The sequence below is a fragment of the Anomaloglossus baeobatrachus genome, chromosome 5 (assembly GCF_048569485.1).
Source record: "Anomaloglossus baeobatrachus isolate aAnoBae1 chromosome 5, aAnoBae1.hap1, whole genome shotgun sequence".
NCBI lineage: Eukaryota > Metazoa > Chordata > Amphibia > Anura > Aromobatidae > Anomaloglossus > Anomaloglossus baeobatrachus.
Genome location: NC_134357.1, coordinates 201,139,327 through 201,161,826, shown reverse-complemented (window position 1 = coordinate 201,161,826; position 22,500 = coordinate 201,139,327). Strand labels below are relative to the sequence as shown.

Sequence of the window (22,500 nt, the reverse complement as noted above, 5' to 3'; positions counted from 1 at the left end):
ATTCACAAAAATACATATAAACAGACATAGATGTAGACAGTCACATACACTGACATACATAGATACATATCATACATGCACACACAGACACATTAGAGATGTTTCTAATATTGGGAAGCCTGCAACAGGCTCGTTCACCTCCCCGCTTGTCTCCATCCAGCTCCTCCTGGGCATGTGTCTGTGCCACACTGATTGGTGGCAGTTACGAATAGACATGGCCGCACATAGAGAACACTAACACTGCTGTATATACAACACAAGAGAGGCTGGGGACATACACATTACTGGAGGGCATACATATTACTGAGGAAAGGGGTATACAGCAGTGGGGGGCACTGGCTCTGGGGTAGGGGGACAAAGCTCTGAGGTGGGGGATTACATTCAGCACTGGGGGTATACAGCTCTTGGGTGGAGGGGACATACAGCTCTGGGGGGTATGCAGCATCGGGGTTGAGGGGACATACAACTCCTGGGGTATAGCAGTATGCAGCCCCCATATTCTTCCATATAGTGATATGAAGCCCCCATAGTCCTCCATATAGTATTATGTAGACCCATGTAGCATTATGCAGCCCCCATATTGCACTATGCAGACCCAGATAGTATTAGGCACCTTTTATGTAGTATACAGCCCCATATAGCATTAGGCACCCTCATGTAGTGCACAGCCCCTATATAGCACAGTGCAGAGCCAGATAGTTTTAGGCACCTTCATGTAGTATACAACCTGCATATAGCACAGTGGAGACCCAGATAGCATTAGGCACCTTCATGTAGTATACAGCAAGGATATAGCACAGTGCAGACCCAGATAGCATTAGGCACCTTCATGTAGTATACAGCAAGGATATAGCACAGTACAGACCCAGATAGCATTAGGCACCTTCATGTAGTATACAGCCCCATATAGCACAGTACAGACCCAGATAGCATTAGGCATCTTCATATAGTATACAGCCCATATATAGCACAGTGCAGACCCAGATAGCATTAGGCACCTTCATGTACTATACAGCCCATATATAGCACAAGTGCAGACTCAGATAGCATTAGGCACCCTCATGTACTGCACACCCCCTATATAGCACAGTGCAGAGCCAGATAGTTTTAGGCACCTTCATGTAGTATACAACCTGCATATAGCACAGTGTGGAGACCCAGATAGCATTAGGCACCTTCATGTAGTATACAGCATGGATATAGCACAGTGCAGACCCAGATAGCATTTAGGCACCTTCATGTAGTATACAGCAAGGATATAGCACAGTACAGACCCAGATAGCATTAGGCACCTTCATGTAGTATACAGCCCTATATAGCACAGTACAGACCCAAATAGCTTAGGCATCCTCATGTAGTACACAGCCCCTATATAACATAGTTCAGATGCAGATAGCATTAGGTATCCACACGTAGTATACAGCCCTATATAGCACAGTGCTGAGCCAGATAGCATTTAGGCACCTTCATGTAGTATACTGCCCCCATGGTCGTCTGGCCACAGTGACTAGTACATACTCACTTCTCCTCGTTCCCCCGCTGCTCCGTTCTCCTCGGCGCGTCCACTGCTGTCGCTCCCTCTGACCTCACTGCAGGCGAGCAGTGATTACGTCACCGCGCTCTGCTAAAGTCCTGTCAGAGCGCCGGCACTCCTGACACAGCGGGAATGAGAGGGAGGGAGCGTGCTGCTCTCTCTCATCATTGCTTTCAATTGTATCAGCAACTGCAATGCCGATACAATTGAAAGCGCATTCCTCGGCGGGGCGGAGGCCGGAGACAGCGCGGGAAGCGGGCCCCCCTTTATAGCGGTGCACAACTCTTGCCACCGCAAGTGGGCCCCCCCGGCAGCCCAGGGCCTCGGCATTTGACTGGGTTTGCCGGGTGCTGACGCCGGCCCTGGTAGACACAGTGATATATATGTATATCATGCTAAGCATATATATATATATATATATATATATATATATATATATATATATATATATATATAATTGCCTTATTCTGTCTGTCTGTCTGTCTGTCTGTCATGCTTCAAAATTGTGTCCTTCCGGTGACATTGTGTCCTTACGGTGACACAAAGCTGATTGGCCGCTGGGCTCGCCATGGCCCCGCCCCCCCACACGGATTGGCCTCTCGCCCCGGCCCTCTGCAGGCCCCGTCCCCCTCACGCAATGCACGCTCGCTCTGGCCCAACTGACACGTAGCTCCGACTCCCAGGTGAGTACACACACACACACATCACACATCACATCCACACACTCACAACATCCTGGGATATCGCTTGCTTCTACACCGGCTCCGTCAGGATCCCAGCAGCGCCAGACATAACCTTGCGATGCTGGGATCTTGACGGAGCCCGTGAACGCTGGTAACCATTATACACATCGGGTAACTAAGGTCCCTTAGTTACCCGATGTGTATCATAGTTACCAGTGTACACCGGCTCACACTCACTCTCACACACACCTCACACATACATCACATCGCATCCACATACTCACAGCATCCGGAGATATCGCTTGCTTCTCGGCCTCGATACTGTGCTGTGAGCTTCCAGGACCTGCCGGAGGATCACATGGCCAGAAGCATGTGGTATCTCCGGATGTTGTGAGTATGAGCGCGTATGTGCAATATCGTCAGTGTGTGTGTGCGTGAGTGTATGCGATCGGGTGTGTGTGAGTGTATGCTATCGGGTGTGTGTGAGTGTATGCGATCGGGTGTGTGTGTGTGTGTGTGGGTGTGAGTGTATGCGATCGGATCTGTGAGTGTCGGCAGAGGAGCACGGCGTGCTGGAGGAGGCTGGGAGGAGAGAGGCTGATCCTGGGGAAGGCTGGGATGGGGAGGCTGATGCTGGAGACAGAGAGGCTGATGCTGGGATGAGAGAGGCTGATGCTGGGGACAGAGAGGCTGATGCTGGGGACAGAGAGGCTGATGCTGGGGACAGAGAGGCTGATGCTGGGGACAGAGAGGCTGATGCTGGGGACAGAGAGGCTGATGCTGGGGACAGAGAGGCTGATGCTGGGGACAGAGAGGCTGATGCTGGGGACAGAGAGGCTGATGCTGGGGACAGAGAGGCTGATGCTGGGGACAGAGAGGCTGATGCTGGGGACAGAGAGGCTGATGCTGGGGACAGAGAGGCTGATGCTGGGGACAGAGAGGCTGATGCTGGGGACAGAGAGGCTGATGCTGGGGACAGAGAGGCTGATGCTGGGGACAGAGAGGCTGATGCTGGGGACAGAGAGGCTGATGCTGGGGACAGAGAGGCTGATGCTGGGGACAGAGAGGCTGATGCTGGGGACACAGAGGCTGATGCTGGCGCAGCATGGCGGATGGAGCACGTTTGGGAGTGCGCAGGATGGGAGATGGAGCACGATGGGGGGTGCGCAGCATAGGGGATGGAGCACGTTTGGGAGTGCGCAGCATGGCGGATGGAGCACGTTTGGGAGTGCGCAGCACGGGGGATGCAGCACGATGGGGAGTGCGGAGTATGGCGGATGGAGCACGTTTGGGAGTGCGCAGCATGGCGGATGGACCACGTTTGGGAGTGCGCAGCATGGCGGATGGAGCACGTTTGAGAGTGCGCAGCATGGGAGAAGGAGCACGATGGGGGGTGCGCAGCATAGGGGATGGAGCACGATGGGGAGTGCGCTGCATGGGGGATGGAGCACGATGGGGAGTGCGGAGTATGGCGGATGGAGCACGTTTGGGGAGTGCGCAGCATGGCGGATGGAGCACGTTTGGGAGTGCGCAGCATGGCGGATGGAGCACGTTTGGGAGTGCGCAGCATGGGAGATGGAGCACGATGGGGAGTGCGCAGCATGGCGGATGGAGCACGTTTGGGAGTGCGCAGCATGGGGGATGGAGCACGATGGGGAGTGCGCAGCATGGCGGAAGGAGCACGTTTGGGAGTGCGCAGCATGGCGGATGGAGCACGTTTGGGGGTGCGCAGGATGGGAGATGGAGCACGATGGGGGGTGCGCAGCATGGGGGATGGAGCACGATGGGGAGTGCGCTGCATGGGGGATGGAGCACGATGGAAAGTGCACACCTCTCCCCAACACACACACACACACGCGCGCGCGCACTGCACAACACACCACACACACTGGGAACCACAAACAACTGCCCTACACAGACACCCACACACACAGACAACGCTGCACACACAAATATACGCACATACCGCACAACACACACATTGCACTAAACATACCTCCCCCCAAAACACACCACACACACACACAAACCGCGCAACACACACACAACGCTACAGACACACTGCGCTCCACAAACAACGCAACACACAAACAACACCCCTCTCACCCCCCATCACACCCAGACAACATCCAGAACTTGTACAGCACCCTACACAAACACTTGGTAACTACACACAACAACATCTATATATATATATATATATATATATATATATAACAAAAATCATACATGAACTACACAATACGTAAATTCTAGAATACCCGATGCGTAGAATCGGGCCACCTTCTAGTATATACTATATACACACCCAAAAACTATGGAACAATGTTCAACTGTACACTGGCTGACCATAATATGGCCACATAAGATGTTAACATGGATGGTGTAGCTTCCATCTTTATAGTTGGTCCTCAATCGTCCACCAATTACAGGTGATGGCGAATCCCACATATCATACAAATTCCACTAGATCATACGACAGGTGAAACGAAAATCCCTCTCATCACTAATTCTAAAATCATAAAAACAAATAATTTTGATATTTCCAAAAGATACATATAATCATACCAATATGTATGGACAGGGATGTTGCGTCTCTGATTATCTTATTTATAAGAAGAACACAAAAGTTATATTCTCATTGAGGCCAGATGGATATACTGTATCAAGTACATATATCCATCTGGCCTCAAGCTGCGGTAAACATTTACTGACCTCGCCACCTCTGATTCCAATATCAATTTGGTCAATCCCAATCACCTTCAAGAGAGCACCATCTGAAGAGTGGCACAGACGAAAGTGTTTCGGAACGGTTTTGAGTGTGGTAATATCTAGCTCATTATGTCCCGCCTCAATCGCCAACACATGCTCACGCACCCACACCTTCAACTGACGTGTAGTAAGTCTAACATAAATCTTTGGACATGGACAGGTGGCATAATAAACATCCACCTTAGAATTGCACGTAATCCATTTACAGATCTCGTATGTTTTGCGGCCCGAGGAGTCACTGAAGGTGCTTTCACGGCATATGTTGGGGCAGGCGTCACATCCTTCACGTTGAGTCTTGTGCCAGTACTTATAGTGCCCAAAAAGGTCTTATCTCTCTTCCTACCCTCATAATGAGTATGTATCAATAGTAATTTGAGGTCGTTGTGGCAGTATTTTACATAAGGTAGAATTGGCCTGCAGAATTGGCCATGCCTTAGAGAATGTTTAAATAACAGATCAGATTTGACACTTATAATTGGTAATGAATCAGATCTGATCGGTCAGCCCATGGTCAGACTTGGCATATAGTAGGGTATTCCTGAAAGAATGTTTTGCACAATGGTACGCATTTTTAACCATTCTCCTACTATATCCTCTTTGCCTGAACTTCCCCATCAGATCCGATGCCTGTCTCTCAAAATCCTGGGTCTGTAGAGTAAATTTTCCTTAACTGAAGAAATTGCCCAGTGGGAGCTAAATTGGACCTTGGTTTTTAATTATGATGATCCTGGTCTAGTAAGATCTTTAATGACCCCTAGTGGTGAATTATTTAGTATATACAACTATGGGGCTTGATAATTTAAGATCCCTGCTCAATAAGATCTTCAGTGACCCCTAGTGGTGTATTATTTTATTGCAGCAAAAGCAGAACCTATTTTGGTTTACATGCAATGTGATTCCCAGTCCTTTGTAAAATTGTGAATTTATCAATTGATGCACATGTATGTTGCTCCACCAATGATTTTTTTTTTTTGTTTTTGTTTTTTTACATCATTTTAATGAGTTATTTAATAAAATCTTTTGATATAGAATAATATGGGCATTTGATCGTGGTTTTTGTTTCTGGTATTTACTTTGTTAGTTCCGATTTGACCTGTGTAAATAGTCCTGACATGCCGTCATATATGACGCCAAGAATATATTTCTTGATGTAATGATATTTGAGAAGAGATGCATGTTGTTTCACAAGCAAACTATCATGTATGCCCTTAATACATTTTCATAATGTCACACAGGTCAGAATTGTAAAATTTGGTGTGATCAGGAAGATGAAAACAGGCTTGAAGGTGAAGGGGTTAACATTGATTACCTATTGTTAGGATAGGTGAGGGTATGACCATGATCAGTGGGGTATGAGACCTGGCTGATCAACTATCCCTGGTGCCGCCGGCGGCCAGAACTGCTCGGTTGCGGAGCTGCACTACCCAGCTCCATTGATTGCATGAATAGTGGTTACAGCCAGGTACTGCATATTCATCCCCTATTGATTTGTACTGGGTGGGGGACACTGTATAGTTGACAGAGCTGTACTGTGCAGCTCCATAACAGAGCAGTTCCAGCCGGTGGTTGCACCAGAAAGAGCTGATCAATGTGGTGTCACACCCTCACTGATCAGACATTTATGACCTATCCTAAGGATAACCCCCTGTTAAATATACAGTTAGGTCCAGAAATATTTGGACAGTGACCGAATCTTTGTGATTTGGGCTCTGCATGCCACTATTTATTAAAGTGAACCTGACAGGTCCCCGTGCCCATAGAACCAGCAGAAATTGTTTTTACCTATCTAAATTCCCTGCCTAACAGTCCTGTTATTAAATTGGACATATAAACAGCTCTTTTAAAAAAGTATTTCTAAAGTCTATTTGATATGCAATGAACCCTTTGACCCTTTGATGGGGCGTTATTTTACCCAGACTAGTCAGCCCTGTTGGCATGTTATCACATCCCTGTGGGCATGATAACATGATTTACAAGAGCCAGCGTCATCGCCGTCGCTCTACTAATCTCGCGCATGTGTGCGGCTTTGTTCATTGACATCATTGAGGCTCTGAAGTTGGGTGTACGCTTCCCAGCATCAGAGAGTTACACTGCGCATGATTGGAAGTGCAGAATATGGCTGTTCTTCGGCTTTTCTGTGTACATAAACCGTCTTCTGCACTTCCAGTCATGTGCAATGCAGCTCTAAGGCTATGTGCCCACGGGATAATGTACCCACGGATATATCCGCAGGTACGTCTGCAGGTTTCCTGCAGCTGATCCCTGGAATCCGCAGCTATCCATTGCTGCTGGATTCCACCGAAATAGCTGCGGTACACCTGCGGACATTCGTGCGACTTGCCTGCGGAAGTCCCGGCCTCTATTGACATGCAATTACGTGCGGCTGCGGGACATCCGCAGCATATTCTGCAGCCACACATACCGCAGCATGGACACAGCACTCCCCATGTTCCATAGGGTAACATGGGGAGTGTCTGTACTTGCTAAAACCTTTGGATTTATCTAGAAAATCCAGATAAATCTGCAGGTTTTCTGCAGCAAAATCCGCGGGTACATAGTCCCGTGGGCACATAGCCTAAGAAGTCAGGACACACACACCCAGCTTCAGAGGCTCAATGATGTAAGTGGAGAAAGCAGAGGGCATGCGCGTGATTTGTATAGTGTTTGGCCATGACGCCGCCTCTTGTAAATCATTTGGCCACTTCTAATATATGTACTCTCGGAATTTCTTCTTTTTTTTGTTCAGCCTAATGATGGTCTGTTTTTCTTTTCTTGACCAGCTTCCAAATGCAAATGCCACACCTGGAATCCGCACCAGACATTTTACCTGCTTAATTGATGATGGATAATTGAGGAAATAGCCTGTACAGCCCATTAAAAAGCTTTTGAGTTAATTGTCCAGTTATCTTTTGGTCCCTGAAAAAGCCAGCTACATGTTAGAATTGTAATTGCTAAAGCCTTACTCCAATTAGGATGTGAATACCCACACGTTAAAGCTGATAGTCTGCACTTAAGCCTATAATGATTATATAAATATCTTGAATATGTTTTAGTAAACAGCTAAAATGACGAGAAAACTTGGAGATCTACAAATATTTCTGGACCTAACTAATGTTGTTTATGGGTAAAGGGAGCAATTATTTATTATTATTTATTATCATAATTTTTTTTTTTTTGTGGCTCATCAGACTGTGTGTATGATTCTGACAGCTGGTGACTAGACCTGATAGAGGAGCTTTGTGTGGTATTTAAAAAAAAAAAAATAAAATGTAACTATTGCCTAAAGCCGATGCTGATGATACTATTGGTGCAGCAGTAGTCCAAAAAGTAAGAGACCCATTTCTGCCTCAAAAGCAGCAATCCACTTCTGTCATGTTCACCTAAAGCTGGGGTCACACTAAACGACAGCGACAACGACGTCGCTGTTACGTCTCCATTTTCTGTGACGTAGCAGCGACCTTGTAAGTCGCTGTTATGATCGCTGCTTAGCTGTCAAACACAGCAACGCAGCAGCGATCATAACGTCGCTACATGTGCAGAGAGCAGGGAGCCACACACTGCGCTGGCTCCTTGCTCTCCTAGCTACAGTACACATCGGGTTAACCCGATGTGTACTGCAGCTACATGTCACAGTGCAGAGAGCAGGGAGCCGCACACACTGCTTAGCGCTGGCTCCTTGCTCTCCTAGCTACAGTACACATCGGGTTAATTAACCCGATGTGTACTGCAGCTACATGTGCACAGAGCAGGAGCCGGCACTAGCAGCGTGAGAGCGGCGGAGGCTGGTAACGAAGGTAAATATCGGGTAACCAGGGAAAGGTCTTCCAGGGAAACCAGGGAAAGGTGGTTACAGCTTTCCGCAGCTGCTAGACGCCGGCTCCTGCTCTCTGCTCGCTTCATTTCGTCGCCCTCTCGCTGTCACACACAGCGATGTGTGCTTCACAGCGGGAGAGCGACGACGAAAAAATGAAGCAGGACATTCAGCAACGAGCAACGACCTCACAGCAGGGGCCAGCTCGTTGCTAGATGTCACACACAGCGACAGCGACGGGACGTCGCTGCAACGTCACAGAAAATGGTGACGTAGCAGCGACGTCGTTGTCGTCGTCGCTGTGTGTGACACCACCTTAAGGAAGCACATAATAATGAGCTAATGACCTGCAAATGGCCCATAATCTGTGCTTTCAAAGGAACTTTTTTTTTCTCCCACTTAGGATGGCAAAAAATGTTGTGAAACACTGTCTAAGGCTGTGTGCACACGCTACGTTTTTCTTGCATTTTTTTTAATGCATTTTTTATGCATTTTTTTTTATTCTTGCAGATTTTAATCATTCTGCGAGGGAAAAGGCATCCTAGCAAAGTCTGAGAATCCAGATTTTGGTGCAGAAAAAATCTACACCAAACAATTGACAGCAGTTGTTCGAGTCCAAGACCGAGACTTCTCTGGGAAAGCCACTTTACAGTTAAGGTTCTGCCACCCAGATAATTAAGAAGAAAATAAAGGGTTAAAGCAGGAGAATATACTTACCATAGTAGTGTCCCCACGCGGCTGTAACGCTACTTCAAGGTCTGCTCATTAGTGCTCATATATATTCACTGCTTTCCCTGACCACTGGCAGCTCTGATTGGCTGCCGGTAGGCTACACTCCCACCATCTCTAACGGCATCTGTGATTTGGCTGCAATCACAGGCGCTGTTTGCGATATTTTATTGGAGTTTAAAATACATGAAAAAAAAATGGTGTAGGGTGCCCCCGGTATACCAATACAAGCACATATAAACCCACGGCTACAGTCTGCCGCCCACATCCATGTTCCTACCTTGGCTGGGTATCAAAATAAGGAAAAGCGCATGTGGCTTGTTTTTAAATAATTTTTAAAAAAAAGACGTGTGGTCCCTCCAATTTCAATACCCAGTCAAGATAAATCTAACATTTTGGGGGCTGGTGTACTAAGCCTGGGAAGGTCCATGTTTCTTGGAACCCCCGAGCTAAGAATAGCAGCCTGCAGCCGCCCCGGAATTGTCGCATCCATTAAATGCGACAATCCCGGTGCTTTACCCAGTTCTTCCCAGTTGCGCTGGTGCAGTGGCAATCTGGGTAATAAGGGGTTAATGACAGCGGACAGCTGTCAAGAAGTCCAGGATTAATGATGGGTCGAGGTCTACGAGACCCCCAAATCACTAAAACAGAGAAAAATCCTTTATTTTAATTCTTTTTTTTTTTTATTATCTTAACATACCCAGGTTCAGCATAAATCCACAAAAAGGACGTCCCACGGCGATCCCAACTTTGCTACTTACTGAAGTGGCAGAAGGGCAGAACAGGACTGCTCTGCTGCAACTCCAGGCAGAGCCTGACTGAGCCACAGCTGAGAGCTGTGCCATCACGGACTTCAGCTGAGTTCACAGGTGTTGGACACTTGCATGCTTTGAACTCTAGTTACACCTCCAGGTGTGCCCATCTGTGAACTCAAATAACCTGACCTGAGGTTCACCTGACTTCACCTCAGCTGACCTGACTTCACCTCAGTTCAAGATGCAGCAGAGCTGAGTTTGTCACAGCTTTATCTTGTCTGGGTATGAAAATTAGACTGCACGTCATTTTTTTTAAATTATTTAAAAAATTAAGAAAAGCCGCATGCAGTTTTTATTTTGTTACCCAGCCAAGATAAGCCCACGGCTGGGGGTGGCAGCCTGTAGCTATGGCTTTATCTTTGCTAATATCACTATGGGGGGACCCAGCGCCATTTTTTACATCTATTTTTTACACTGTAGTATAAAACCACAAACAGCATTTGTGATTGCAGACAATCACCGCCACTGTTAGATAGTGTGGGGGCCTGGTCTACCAACAGCCAATCAGAGCCACCGGTGGTCAGATAAAGTAGTGAATATGTATGAGCATTGATGAGCGGACTCGGAAGTAGCGTTACCGCCGCGGAGAGGCTCTGTAACTATATGCTTTTGCTTTTTGCCTTTATTTTACAGGCTGTTCGGGTCCCCATAGACTTGTATGGGGTTCGGTGCCCAGACCAGAACCAGACATTCCCCCCCCCCCTTCCTAAAAGTCCGGCAAAACCCACTGGAGCCAAACAGCTGCTGATTCACTCATCACTAGTCTTTACTATCAGAATGCAAAAAAAAAAATGCGGCCAACAAAAACGGACATTTTTTCTGCAGTATTTTTCCTGCCAAGAGATGCAGTTTTTTAGTGTAGAAAATCTGCAGCGTAGGAACGTACCCTTAAACTGTCTAGCCTAATGTGGGCGTCACACGAGACAATGTATCATACGATATGTCGTCGGTGTCACGGTTTCGTGACGCACATCCGGCATCGTTTGCGACGTCGTTGCGTGTGACACCTCCGAGCGACTCTGAACGTTCACTAATTGGTTACAAATCGTGTATCGTTGACACGTCGCTCATTTTTAAAAAGTCGTTTATCCTTCTTTGCGCTGGTTGTTCATCGTACCCGGGGCAGCACACACCGCTCCGTGTGACACCCCGGGAACGATGAACACAGCTTACCTGCGGCCACCGGCAATGCTGAAGGAAGGAGGTGGGCGGGATGTTTACGACCCGCTCATCTCCGCCCCTCTGCTTCTATTGGCCGGCGGCTGTGTGACGTCGCTGTGACGCTGAACGTCCTTCCCCCCTTCAGGAAGTGGATATTCTCCGCCCACAGCGACGTCGCTCAGGAGGTAAGTGCGTGTGACGGGGGTTTAATGACTTTGTTCGCCACGGGCAACTAATTGCCCGTGACGCACAAACGACGGGGGCGGGTACGATCGCTCGATAGATCTTCTCGTGTGAAGCCCGCATTAGATTTACCAGTTTTGACATTTGCCAGTTTATCACAGTGCACTGGTCCTGCTGTCTGATAAATCTGGAGCATCTAATGACTGGCTACTCATGGTTTACCCCACCTGATGGGTGATATGGCACAAATTTGTACTAAAATTTAGGTGCAATTTTTTGACATACTGTATGTTAGGTTACACCCCTTCCACAAAATCATGTCTTTTGTCACCAAAGACATGACTTAGGCTATGTGCGCACTTGTGCGTTTTACCCGCGGATTTACCCGCGGAAATTTCTTGAGAAATGTCTGCAATCTTTGTGCAGACATTTCCCAGCAAATCCTATGTGAAAAAAAAATAGCTGTGCGCACACTGCGGATTTTTCTCAAGAAATTTCCTTGAGAAGATTTCTTGAGAAAATGAGCATGTCCATTATTTTCCGCAGGTACCTGCGGAATACCCCCGGAATTTCACTCCATTCAATGTAATGTAATCGCGAAATTCCGTGTGTATACCGCAGGTAGCAAATTATGTGCGGTATACCCCCGGTATAGCCGTGATTTACCTGCGGTAATGCTCATCGCTGCCTGCGGTTTTGCAGGAAGCGATGTCATTATGCCAGGAAGAGGAAGCGGAGCAGAGTAAACACAAACGTCACACTGCCTGGACGCCGCACAGAAGCACTTCCGTGCGACCTCCAGGTGCCCGTGCAGTCTGTGTCCCGCTCCAGCCTCGCGGCTGCCTGCACTGCAGTGTGTCAGTGTGTGCCCGCAGTGTCAGAAGCTTGTCACGCTGCAGAGCAGGCAGACACTGACACCCTGCAGTGCTGGCAGCCACGGGGATGACTATCGCTGCTGTCAGGAGGTGAGATCATTACCTGCTGTGATGATCTCCTGCCTCCTGACGTCACCGCGGTCACTGCTGTCTATGCCCGTCTCGTGAGCGGCCCGAGACTGTCACTAGCGGTGACGTCACGGGCTATCGCGATACTTCTGACAACGCGGTGGGCATAGAAGTCAGTGACAGCGCTGACGTCAGCAGTACAGGAGATGATCACAGCAGGTAATGATCTCATCTATCCTCCTGGCAGCAGCGCTCGGCATCCCATGCAGTGACCTGGGCTATTGATGTTAGCTCAGGTCACTGCATTGCTCTCCCAGCCAATGGGGAACATTCTGTTCTTCATTGACTGGGACAGCGACTATGGTATGGATCGCTGTGGGCCCCCCCCTTATTGGATTACGCCGGACGTGGAATTGATTGTTCTTTTCAATAAATTGGTGAAAGAGGGAATGTTTTGGGGAGTGTTTTTTCAAATAAAAATGTGTTTGTCGTCTATTTTTTATTTCTTACTGACTGGGTTGGTGATGTCGGGTATCTGATAGACGCCTGACCTCACCAACCCCAGGGCTTGATGCCAGGTGACATTACACATCTGGCATCAGCCCCATATATTACCTCGTTTGCCAACGCACCAGGGCAACGGGATGAGTTGGGGCGAAGCGCCAGGATTGGCACGTCTAATGGATGCGCCACTTGTGGGGTGGCTGCGGCCTGCTATTTTTAGGCTGGGGAGTGTCCAATAACAGTGGACCTCCCTAGTCTGAGAATACCAGACCACAGCTGTCCGCTTTACCTCGGCTGGTGATGCAATTTGGGGGGGACCCCACGTTTTTTGTTTTAAATTATTTATTTAATGTAAAATAACAGCGTGGGGTGCCCTCTGTTTTGGATTACCAGCCAAAGTGAAGCTGCCAGCTGTGGTTTGCAGGCTGCAGCCGTCTGCTTTACCCTAGCTGGCTACAAAAGATGGGGGGACTTCACGTCGTTTTTTTTTTGTTTTTTTTTTAAATTATTTATTTATTTTATGGCTAAATACAAGGCTAAGCACCCTTTAGTGCCACATGAAAGTCACTAAATGGTGCCAGCTTAGAAAATGCAGGGAGGTGGGACATTATATATGTCTTTCTCATCTATCTATCTATTCATCTATCCATCTTTCCCTCTATCCATTATCTGTCTATCGATTATCTATATTATTTATTGCAAAACCACAGGGACCAACCTGCGGTAAATCCGTGGCAAATCCGCATGCGTTTTTCCCGCGGATTTTTCCGCAGGTGCGGAAATTTTCAACTCCCAGAAGTTTCTCAAGAAATTTTCTTGAGAAAAATCACTTTTCGAGTGCGCCCATAGCCTTATTGTTGGACACATAATATGATGCAGTCCTATAAAACAGAGAAACAGTTTCAAATATGTTGACTCCTGTGTCTGTAGAGGAGCTGTGTGAGGGCTTTTTTTTATCCAGAAGATGAGCTGTAGTTTTCACTGGCGCCATTTTTGTTTACATGCAATGCCTTTCTTTAGCCTGAGCATTTTGCAGGTTGGTGAAGGGAGATTAGTTTGTCATTGTTCCTGCCCTCACTGCACAACTGGTCTTTCTTGGAACCTGTCAGGTGCCCAGACTGTCCACAACTGCCACTATAACAATGTGTCAAGATTCTTTTTAGGGTATGTTCCCATGTTGCAGTTTTTTTCTGCACATAAAACTTGCATCTATTGGTAGGAAAAATGTTGTGGGAAAAAAGGGGTTTTTTTGCCGCTTTGATGCATTTTTCAATGCTTCTTTTTTATGCATTGAGATAAGGAAAATTCTGGGAAAAACGCAGAAAAAAATTGGCGTCCATTGTTTGGTGCGTTTTTTTTTCTGCACCAAAATCTGCAAGGAAAAAATATGCATCATTAGCACAGCATTTCATGTTTCTCATAGACTTTGCTGGGATGCGTTTTTCCTTGCAGTATTGATTAAAATCTTCAATAAAAAAAAAACGCATTAAAAAAGTGGAAAAAACTCAGCGTGGGCACATAGCCTTAAGGCTATGTGCGCACAGTGCGTTTTTTCGCGGCGTTTTTGCGTGTTTTTCGGGTGCGTTTTTGGCCTGAAAACTGCAGGACTTTGCTTACCCAGCAAAGTCTATGAGTTTTCGTTTTTGCTGTCCGCACACATCTGTTTTTTTTTACCTGCGTTTTTGAGTTAAAAAAAAAAATGGACATGTCAGTTCTTTCCTGCGTTTTTCTGCGTTTTCCCCCATGCAATGCATTGGAAAAACGCAGCAAAACGCAGGGATCAAAAACGCAGCAAAACGCAGCCAAAAACGCACCAAAACGCGGTAAAAAGGCGTGCTTTTTTTATGCGTTTTTTCGACGCAGGTGCGTTTTTGTGCGTTTTTAGCGGCCAAAAACGCACAAACGCAGCGTCAAAAAGACGCAGTGTGCGAACCTAGCCTTACTCAGCCTGCCCATTTCCACTGTTGCTCTTTGTCTGCATGTCTGCAGTGTTGTTGTCACGATAAGGCTATGTGGCCACGCTAGAATGTTGCTGCGGATTTTTCTGCATGAAAATCCGCGACTTTCGCGGCAAATCCGCACCTTTTTTTTGCCGCGGATTTACCGCAGAATTGCCGCGGATTTTGATGCAGATTTTTTTTTTTTTTCCCCCATTCTATAGCCAAAATCCGCAACAATAATTGACATGCTGCAGATTTTTCCGGATCAAAATCCGCAGCATGGACACAGCATTTCCAAAATGCCATTGAAATGGCTTGGAAGTGCCGCTGCTGCAGATTTTCGGAAAATCCGCGGCTTTTCCGCGAGAAATCCGCGGCAAAATCCGCACATTTTCCGCAGCGTGGACACATAGCCTAACAGTACTACAGACAATTAGTGGGATTAGTATCTCTACACAAGTACATGGCATGCGCTGCTCGTGTCAGTACTACAGACAATTAGTGGGATTAGTGTCTCTGCCCAAGTAGATGGCATGGGCTGCTCACATCACTGATCCAGTGTCAGTACTACAGACAATTAGTGGGATTAGTGTCTCTGCCCAAGTAGATGGCATGGGCTGCTCACATCACTGATCCAGTGTCAGTACTACAGAGAATGATTGACACTTGGGAGGGGCAGTGGAAATTTGGTGCTGGACCCAAAGAGGGTAAGTAGATCACAATAATAATTTATATTCTTTACTTCAGCTGGGAGACTGGTTTTTCAAAACTGGAAAATCCCATTTTAATCTGGTCATGTATTGAAATGTATTGTTGAACAATGAGCTTTAATTTTGCAGCATTGTATATGCTAATGAGCTAGGACTCAAAATTTATATAGGCTTTGTGAGAAAATATGCTCTTGAATAATTGGCAATCATTTTTTTTTTATTTTAGACAGTCCTCGAAGCTGGAATTTCTTACATACTCTTTCCTGGGTCCTCAACCTGTTTGGCATTTTCTTCATTTTGGCTGCACATGAACATTATTCAATTGATGTCTTCATTGCATTTTATATCACCACAAGACTTTTCCTGTATTACCACACTTTGGCCAATACACGTGCATACCAACAGAGCCGACGGGCACGAATCTGGTTCCCCATGTTTTCCTTCTTTGAATGCAATGTGAAAGGACCTGTGCCTAATGAGTACTGCTGGCCTTTCTCTAGGCCTGTATTTCTAAAGAATTTATTCAGCTAATTTATTTACCCATGCAGAAAACTACCAGGGATTGATGAAGAGAAAATATAAACCCACTGAAAATGACCTTTAAGTTGAAGCTACAACAGTTTTATTTATTTGTTACCTCATCTGATATAGTGTGGCTGTGTTTGTGCGGGCGAATGTTTTTTTCACTATTTGTATGAATGTATATGCATCTGTCTCTTAACAGGCTTACCAGTGCACATAAAGCAGAAGAACCATATAAGTAAACTTGGCTTTGGCATTCTTCAGTATAAAATATACATGTAAGACTTACCCGTAAACTGTCATATATTTAAAAAAAAAAACAAAAAAACATAAGTTACAAAATAACTGCTCTAAACCTGGAAAATGCTAGAAAAGCATATACTATTACTATTGTATTAGTGTTTTCACTTTCTTTTCTAGTCCTCAAAAACAAAGTTTAATTACCTTTTTTTTGTGGGTGTTGGGGTTGTTTGGGTAATCACTCCATTCTAGAGCAATGATTTTTGTAAAAATTATTTCTTTTCATCATCAATGCAAAAGAAGGTTTTACTATTGAACATTATTATAAGAAGGCAAGGTAAATCAAAAATGGGTAAACACCTTGTTTTTATTTATGTGGCTGCTATGTTAACTGCAAATACACCAATTACACATTTTGTTATAATTCAATGGCTTTCCAACTTGCTTTCTATCATCTAGGCTGCTTTTTTTCCATCTCCACTATATTTTCTTTACATGTCAGTATTTGGTATCAGTGTTTGTATGCCAAAACAAGGAGTGAATAAATGCACGGATAAATCATCACGGAAAAAAAATCCTTCTCCAGTGTATTTGGGACACCCTCCTATTTATGGCTTAAAAATACAGATGTCTAATAGTGATGCGACAAGTGGCCCCATGTAATTAATCACTGGGTTTTTTGTTTTGTTTTTGTTTTGTTTTTTTTTTCAAATCTCACATTTCAGAAGCCCATGTGTACATGCTGCCAAATACTTGCAGATATTGTATGTGTAGAATTTGTACTGAAAACCAGTAACAAAAGTATAGCACAATGTAAGTGAATGTGGTTACGCAAACCCTCATCGCAAACTAAGGCCTGCTTCACATGTGTCCACGCTCTGTTTTGTTCATTCATGTGTCCATCCATGTGTACTTGTGTGCCATTCGTGGGACATCCTTTTTACCCGTACCACAAAAAAAAATGCATGATACAGAAATTAATCTTTTGGATCTGTAAAATGTGTGCATAGATAGATTGTACTTCAATTTAGCCAAATAAATAACTAAAAGAAAAAATTGACATGAGGTCCCCCCCCATTTTTGATAACCAAGGAAAGATGAAGCAAACAGTTGCAAGCTGATATCTGGCTGGTAAGGTCCATGGTTATTGGGCTTTTTACAGCCTAAAAATGCCAGCCCGCAGCCGCCCCAGAAGTGGCACATCACATTAGATGCGCCAATTCTGGCTCTTCGCCTCGGCTCTTCCTGATTGCCCTAGTGCGCTAGCAGTCAGGGAATTGGTAGTTGGGGCTGATGTCAGCTGGCATCAAGCCCTGGTGTTAGTAATAGGGAGGTGTCTATCAGACACCCTCATTACTAACCTAGTAAGTAAAAAGAAAAAAAAACAATTTATTTTAAAAAACAGTGCTCGGCTCTTTCTCCGCTTCACCAATTTATTAAAAAGCAAGCAGGCCCACTATAGTCCAGGGAATCCGATGTAGTCCACAAATGGTAACCTGAAAATGTAAAAAGAGAAATTAAAAACGAGACGGTCGCTCATTCACCAATTTATTAAAAGGCACAGTTTCCATGCAGATCTGACATAGTCCAGCGCTTCTCACGATGTTCCTCGATGTTGGTGAAGGCCAACAGCAGCTCCCGCTGCACTCTGCGCCATCATGCGACTGTGATGATCTGTGACGTCAGGAACGTCACCGCTCATCAGAATTGCTGGACCTTGCAAAGCTCAGCGTCATCCTGAACATCTGATGGCAGTTCCGTGATGGTGTGGCTGCAGCTCAAAGCTTATGGAGCCTCAGAATGAAGCGCCATAGCCTTTGATCGACTTAATCGAGGAACAGCAAGAGAAGCGTTGGACTATGTCGAACGATCTTTATTTTTCAGTAAATTAGTAAACAAAGGCCAGTCTCTTTTCTTTTTTTCTTTTTTTATTTTTTATTAATGTATTCAGTTTTACGTTTGTGCAATATGTGTGATTCCCTGCCCTGCACTTTGGTGGACCTTTTTTTTTTTTTGTTTTCTTTTTTTTTTTAATTTTTTTAGTAAGTTGTGAACAAGGGTAGGGAAAGTGTCGGAGTGTCATTATTTTCAATAAAGTATTTTTTGGGGGGTCTGTGGGGGTTTTTTCTCCTTTTTTTTTTTTTTTTTTTTTTTTTTTTTTCTTTTCTGATAGACATCCCTCCATTACTAATACAAGGGCTTCATGTCGGTTGTATTTCTGGACACTACACAGCTAACATCAACCCCAGACGCCAGAATTGGTGCATCTAATGTGATTCGCCACTAATGTGGTGACTGCTAGCTGCTATTTTTAGACTGGAGAGGGCCCAATATCCATGGACCTTCCCAGCCTGATAATGTCAGCCTGCAGCTGTCTGCTTTATCTTTGCTGGTAATCAAAAATAGAGGGATATTATTTTTTTACTTCTGTTTATTATTTATTAGATTTTTAAAGCAATTAACCAATCTAGATATCTATCAACTGTCATCTGTCTCCCTCTATAGATCGATCATCTTTACATATATTTTATTTAACACATAATCTTTAGTTTCTTGAATACATTTAATTCTGGTACTTGTCAAACGTTTCATCCCTGATGATGGTAAAAAACGGACAGGTCTCTGTGTGGAGATCACATGGACACAGGAGTGGATCACACTGATAACACGTTTGGCTCATGGGGACACATGATTTTAATAAGTATGCGTGTGAATGTGTCTCCATGACGTGTGAAGACGGACACCACATGTGCTATAAACACTGAAGTGTGAAATGCAGGCCATGCAATGTGTATTTGTTTGGAGTGCAGAGTGAAAATTCGCTAACAGAATGCAGATTGTTGGGAATTTAAGATAATTTCCCATCTGAAAATATCTGCAGCATGTGCATATGATTAGGGCCATGTTCCCACGTAATTTAAATGCTGCATAATTTCAGCTGCACATTTTTTTTTGTATAGAAAATATGCATTCAAACGTTCAAGCAAAGGGGATGTCATGCCCACTGTGTGATTACAGACACTGTTGAGCTATGGCTTTTTTTCCCTATAGAATACTGAGGGATGCAGTAAAAACTCACGTGAAAACACAATTTTGTTTTTAAGTGCAGAATTTCAATGTTTATTTACTAAAAAACGCAGTAACAAAAATTGATGGTTTAAATGTCCACCAAAGATGCAATAATCGGGATGGCTTGATATTGTGATTTTTGGTGTCGACACCTTGAAGAAAAAAAAGCTGGGTTTATGCCACATGAAAACGTGGTTTTTTTTTGCAAATAATTTTCCAATGAAGGACTCCAAAACCATAATTTCCCTTTCTACCACCATATAACTGTTTTATAAGGCTCAACTAAGGCTCCTATGTAGTTAGTTTCCAAAATGTTTATATCTCACTATTTTTTATTGCAGTTTATCATAACATTTACTACAAGTACTGCCTCGTTTCGTCATAAAGGATTTCTGTTTAGCTTCTATTCTGTAAATTAATTTTAATTACTATGACGCTTTTCTTTTATTACAATGCATCATACTAATTAATATACTGATGTGCATGAAGCCATCTATATGAGGAAAAGATGGATTATTGTTATTAAATTTGATCAGACATGAATATATTGGCGTGCACATTATCGTGGCAAATGATAACCCCTTAATTTCGGGAAACAGATTTGTATTACATTTATATGCCTGCCAATTTGCCGATTAGTGGCAATTATTCGAATTGTTTACGCTTGAATAGCATTAACCTGTTATCGTCCGTATATGACTTAGGTTCTCGTTCATTTCACAATGTTGCTGCTGACTACAACACAGGACTGTATTTCGTTACCCAGAAATCTACATGGGATGTGTGTATTGTTTACATTTCTGTGGAACAGTATTAAACCTGAGACTGACTACATCATTTTGTCTTGGTATGTTACTTATAGTACTATGTACAGCGTGAAGTGTATTTAAAGAGAATTTGTCATAAAAAAATAATCTATTGTTTGGCTGGATTTTTCTTTCCTTGTATCAAATGCATTTCTGAAAAAAAAGTGTCAATCTTTATTAACATTAATATAAATATATATATATTTATATTAATGTATAATTTATATACATACATATTATTAATATATATATACGGTGTGTGTGTGTGTGTGTGTGTATATATATATATATATATATATATATATATATATATATATATATTAGTATATAATTTTATATATAATTATATAGTAATAGATGGTGGCCCGATTCTAACGCTTCAGGTATTCTAGATATGTGCCCCCATCGTGGTATAGGCAGGATCCTTGTATATGCAGCATCCTGATCTGTGTCCCATCCTGGTATAGTCTCCATCCTTGTATGTCTCTCATCTTGGTATGTGGGCTGATGTTTTGATGTAGCACCATGTTGGTATGTGCCTCCATCGTGGTGCAGCCACCATCCTGACATGTGCCCGCATCCTGGTCTGTGTGCACAATCTGGTGTAGGTAGACTCCCGGTAAAGGCACCATCCAGAATGTTTCCTAAGGTGTCCTTTGTACCTGCCCGTGAGTTGCAGGCTGTGGAGTTGGGAGGTGTGGGTTGGCCTGGTATGTGAGCTGATGCTGTGATGTGGCCCCATGCTGGTATGTGCCCCCATCGTGGTGTAGCCACCATCCTGACATGTGCCCCCATCGTGGTATAGGTAGCATCCTTGTGTATGCAACATCCTGGTCTGTGTCCCATCCGGGTATAGTCTCCATCCATGTATGGCCCCCATCCTGGTATGTGAGTTGATGTTGGTATGTGGCCCCATCCTGGTACTTGGCCCCATCGTTGTATAGGCAGGATCCTTGTGTATGCAGCATCCTGGTCTGTGTCCCATCCTGGTATAGTCTCCATCCTTTTATAGCCCCCATCCTAGTATGTGGGTGTCTGTGTTTGATATGTCTGTGGGCAGTGTTTGATATGAGCGTGGTTGTGTGTGTGCGCGGCGGTGTGTGTGCGGGGTGGTTTCTGAGTGCCGGTGTGTGTGTTTGTGTTGGGGTGTGTGTGTGTGTGTGTGTGTGTGTGTGTGTGTATGTGTGTGGCTTCATCTCCCGCTGGCCATGAATAGTAATGATAGGCTCATGCAGCTCTCCCACTAACCACAGATGAATGCAGGGGAAGCACATGGCTACTTAAATATTAACACTGCAGTGAATGTTAAGTAGCCGCTCATGAATAGTAATGAGCGGCTCATGAATAATAATGAGCGGCTCCTTAACATTCACAGCAGTGTTAATCTTTAAATAGCCATGTGCTTCCCTGTATTTATCGTTGGTTAGTGGGAGAGCTGGGTTCCTAGTGTGCCGCAGCTGCGTCACCTCCTATCCTGTCCCTCTGTGGCGTGGGGAAGCCCTGCGATGCCGCAGCTGTGTCTCTGGTCCCCGTCCCTCTGTGTGTCTCTGTGGCGCGGGGAAGCCCTGCCATGCCGCAGCTGCATCTCCTCCGGTCCCCGTTCCTCTGTGTCTCTGTGGCGCAGTTGGGTCACTTACCTGCTCTTTAGGGCCTCCTGTGGGTCGGGCCTAAGGGCGCTTTCACACTTGCGTTGAACGGCATCCGTTGCAATCCGCTGCCTTGAGGAATTACGGTAACCGTTGCAGGAATCCGTTTAGTCCTCATAGGCTTCTATTAAGAGCGGATTGCAACGGATGGTCTTGCGTTCCATCCGCCCCGCGGCGCATCAGTTGTTTTGTCGGTCACAGTCAGTGCCTGCCGAGCGGCAGGAACGCTGAATGTAGCGTTTTTTTTGTTGCTGTAAAAAAAAGCACTCCACAGGATTCCGTCGGAATCCGTTAAGAGGCATAATGAATGTCTATGGTGCTGGATTCTGTCGCCATGTGTTTGGCGACTGATTCCAGTGCAGGATTCCGTCACGTTCTACTGAGCATGCTCAGCATGGCCAGCAGAACATTCTAAATCGTTAAAAGCACTC

The 22,500-nt window shown here is 45.1% G+C and overlaps 1 protein-coding gene across 2 annotated transcripts in view; it reads left to right on the top strand.

Moving 5' to 3' along the window:
• The window catches only part of SAMD8 (sterile alpha motif domain containing 8), a 231,887-nt gene extending 211,433 nt beyond the window's left edge, over positions 1–20,454 (top strand). For both annotated transcript variants that reach the window (XM_075349095.1, XM_075349094.1), the window contains one exon: positions 16,013–20,454. In XM_075349095.1, the coding sequence (XP_075205210.1) occupies positions 16,013–16,317 (305 nt within the window). In that variant the 3' untranslated portion in view covers positions 16,318–20,454. The remainder of the gene's footprint in view (positions 1–16,012) is intronic.
• The last annotated feature ends 2,046 nt before the right edge of the window (positions 20,455–22,500 follow it).